The sequence below is a fragment of the Populus alba genome, chromosome 11 (assembly GCF_005239225.2).
Source record: "Populus alba chromosome 11, ASM523922v2, whole genome shotgun sequence".
NCBI classification, from domain to species: domain Eukaryota; kingdom Viridiplantae; phylum Streptophyta; class Magnoliopsida; order Malpighiales; family Salicaceae; genus Populus; species Populus alba.
This window is the reverse complement of record NC_133294.1, coordinates 16,237,579-16,241,133: the sequence shown is the minus strand read 5'-3', so window position 1 is coordinate 16,241,133 and position 3,555 is coordinate 16,237,579. Positions and strand designations below refer to the sequence as shown.

At 37.5% G+C, this 3,555-nt stretch overlaps 1 protein-coding gene across 1 annotated transcript; it reads right to left on the bottom strand.

The window, feature by feature from the left end:
* Positions 1–211: 211 nt before the first annotated feature.
* Positions 212–2,323, bottom strand: LOC118047448 (polyubiquitin). Its single transcript, XM_035056744.2, has 2 exons — positions 2,164–2,323; positions 212–1,564 (listed from the first exon to the last, which is right to left on the bottom strand). Exon 2 carries the CDS (start codon positions 1,562–1,564, stop codon positions 419–421), a length of 1,146 nt encoding a protein of 381 aa, XP_034912635.1. The 5' UTR covers positions 2,164–2,323; the 3' UTR covers positions 212–418.
* Positions 2,324–3,555: the final 1,232 nt, after the last annotated feature.

Sequence of the window (3,555 nt, the reverse complement as noted above, 5' to 3'; positions counted from 1 at the left end):
AGAGGACCTCTCACCGCTTGCTACAGCTAAAGCCAAATGAGTAAGGAACACTGACAAACAAACAGGAAGCAACATCTCGCCGGCACTAGAATGTAGTAGAGTGCTTAAGAGCTTGTTTGGCTTCACATATATCACGCCGGCACTACAACGTAGAACCAAGAAACTGCGAGCATCACCTGCCAAAACAGGCATTCCACAACAAAAGCGCATATGAATAAACTAAAATTTATTTGCTTAAATACGAAAGCTTGCCATGGAACGGCCCTTAACAGCCAATCTAAACAGTTCCAAACTGGACGCAAACACCAACTTCAAAAGAGTACAGTAATTTATTTAAAGTAGCCATTCGAAGATGACTACTGAGCACACACACGAGAGCCAAACAAGGCATAAGTGACCCAAGGCAACATGAGGAAGCTTAAAAACCACCACGGAGACGAAGGACAAGGTGAAGGGTGGACTCCTTCTGGATATTGTAGTCTGCTAGTGTGCGCCCATCTTCCAACTGCTTTCCGGCAAAGATCAACCTTTGTTGGTCAGGGGGGATTCCTTCCTTGTCCTGGATCTTAGCCTTGACATTGTCAATGGTGTCTGAGCTCTCCACCTCCAGGGTGATGGTCTTTCCAGTCAAAGTCTTAACAAAGATTTGCATTCCTCCACGCAGCCGAAGCACCAAGTGAAGGGTTGACTCCTTCTGGATGTTGTAGTCAGCAAGTGTCCTTCCATCTTCAAGCTGTTTTCCAGCAAAAATCAACCTCTGCTGGTCCGGTGGGATCCCCTCCTTGTCCTGAATTTTGGCCTTCACATTATCGATAGTGTCAGAGCTCTCCACCTCCAAGGTAATGGTCTTCCCAGTTAGAGTCTTCACGAAAATCTGCATGCCACCACGTAGACGGAGCACCAAGTGGAGGGTGGACTCCTTCTGGATGTTATAGTCAGCAAGGGTGCGGCCATCCTCGAGCTGCTTGCCGGCAAAGATCAACCTCTGCTGATCTGGGGGAATGCCTTCCTTGTCCTGGATCTTGGCCTTGACATTGTCGATGGTATCAGAGCTCTCAACCTCCAAAGTGATGGTCTTTCCAGTGAGGGTCTTCACAAAGATCTGCATGCCACCACGTAGACGAAGCACCAAGTGGAGGGTGGACTCCTTCTGGATGTTGTAATCAGCAAGGGTGCGGCCATCCTCGAGCTGCTTGCCGGCAAAGATCAACCTCTGCTGGTCTGGGGGAATGCCTTCCTTGTCCTGGATCTTAGCCTTGACATTGTCGATGGTATCAGAACTCTCCACCTCCAAGGTGATGGTCTTTCCAGTGAGGGTCTTAACAAAGATTTGCATGCCACCTCTCAAACGGAGCACCAAGTGGAGGGTGGACTCCTTCTGGATGTTGTAATCAGCAAGGGTGCGGCCATCCTCAAGCTGCTTGCCGGCGAAAATCAGCCTCTGCTGGTCTGGTGGGATTCCCTCTTTGTCCTGGATCTTGGCCTTAACATTATCAATAGTGTCTGAGCTTTCCACCTCAAGGGTGATGGTCTTGCCAGTAAGAGTCTTGACGAAGATTTGCATCTGACACCCCAAAATAATAAAAATCAGCGACAAACTAGATTCAGATCTCAACATATAAGAATCCTTCAGATCATTAACAATAGCAAACAAATTCAATTGATCATCTGTTTTTTTGTCAGAAGACAACCTTTTCCTTTAATCAAAATAGCATCAAAATTAAACGAATAGAAACATGATCCATATTAATTAATTAATTAATCAAATCTTAAGAGGCCCTTGAAAACACCGACCGACCAATCGAGATCTAAACAACAGAGTTAATGATAGAACTCTAAGATCGAGATGAATAAATCTGGACATCAGGCAGATCTATGTTATCCATAGAGCACTAACAGATCTTAGCAGAAAAAATCAATTGATCAAAATTTGAAAAAAAAAGAAAGAAAAGGGCCCTCAATTACCCCCATCAAACGAGATCTAAACAATAGAATCAGTAACAACGTCGTAAAATCCAGATAAAAATAAAATAAAACAGATTAATGTCATCAATAAACGATTATCAAGGACTGATCCATAAAACACTAACAGATCTTATAAGAGTTATTTATTAAAAAATAAAATTTTTAAAAAAACTAGAAAATCGGACACGAGAGGCATACCTTGAAAGAGAGCTGTTTAGAGATTTTGATAGAGAAGAAATAATCACAACTGTGAGGAGAAGAGAGCTGGAGCGTCTCAATATATCACAGAAATTTGATGGTGAAATTACGGGAATACCCGGTTGCAGGATCCAATTATGAAACGCCACGTCTTAGGATGATCCTTCCGGAAGACTTCTTGTTGTTTTTCCTTTTATCTGTGGCGTCTAGTGGAGGCGGAAATTGCTAGGAAACCGAGAGTGAGAGCAAAGGACCACGCTCTTCGAGTACGCGTGTGTTATGCGGTATTTGAACTTTCCTGTTTGTTTGTAAGGAAAAAAAAAACGTTTCTGCTGGATTTACGTCATTATATTGCTATGAAAAAATAATTTAATTTTTAATTTAAAAAATTAATTAGGCACTAGAACCTTATTTTGTTTTTATCTACTGTTAAATTTAAATATTTTTTTTATTTAAAGTATTTTTATTACTAGTTGATCTCTGGTTATCAAACTAAATAAAATTACAAATATTTATTAATTTGTATAATTTTGAGGTTTAATTTAAATATTTAGTTAAAATTATTTAATTTAAACAAGAGTAAATAAATAAAATAAAAATATATATGTATATATATAAAGTCAAAATAAAATATTTTCCACGCTTAAAATATGAAATTCCCTTAACAATTGGTTGTATTTTATCAGTATTAAATTTGAAAATGACATCAAAGTAAAAAAAAAAAAATAAAAATAAAGAGAGAAGTTGTTGTTGGGATTTATGAATAATAATTGAATATATAAAAAAAAAATTTCTCAAGGGAAAATATTTTTTCAATGCATTTACATTTTTACATGGTAGAAATTTATCCAACAACAAAATAAAAAAAAAAAAAAAAGTGTTTGCATATAAAAACCAAAATTAAGTAATTGAGGCAGTGTAGTCCACGCACATTGAATGATTAGTTTATATCTTTCTTATTTGGAGTGTTGCGGAGTTCGAAGGGAAAGGAGCGAGTAAACGGTGGGTAGGCCGTCTGCTTACGCCTATAATATGGATCACACAACTGGCAAAAGGGGTTTGGTTTTGGTGGACACCTCCGTCACCATCCATTTATGATAAAATAAAAAACAAAATAAATTAAAGAATTATAAAAAAATAATATTTTTTTATATTAAAGAAAAGCTAAAAGAGGTGAGATTCGGCCATCCGCGATAGATTTAAATTACTAGTAATTTGTTTTAAATCTTTTGATATGTTTGGTTTAACTAGATGAATTTTGCATACAAATGAAGAGTAAGAAACCCTCAGTTTGTTAGTTTTGTAAACTTAACAAAGTATAAAATAATTTATAGATAAATTACAAATAGATTGTTGATGTTATTAAAGAATTGTATATATTTTTACGTTTTA

What these genes read in the sequence shown, in the direction of transcription:
- LOC118047448 (XM_035056744.2), bottom strand. Translation starts at nt 1,564, where the DNA reads ATGCAAATCTTCGTCAAGACTCTTACTGGCAAGACCATCACCCTTGAG.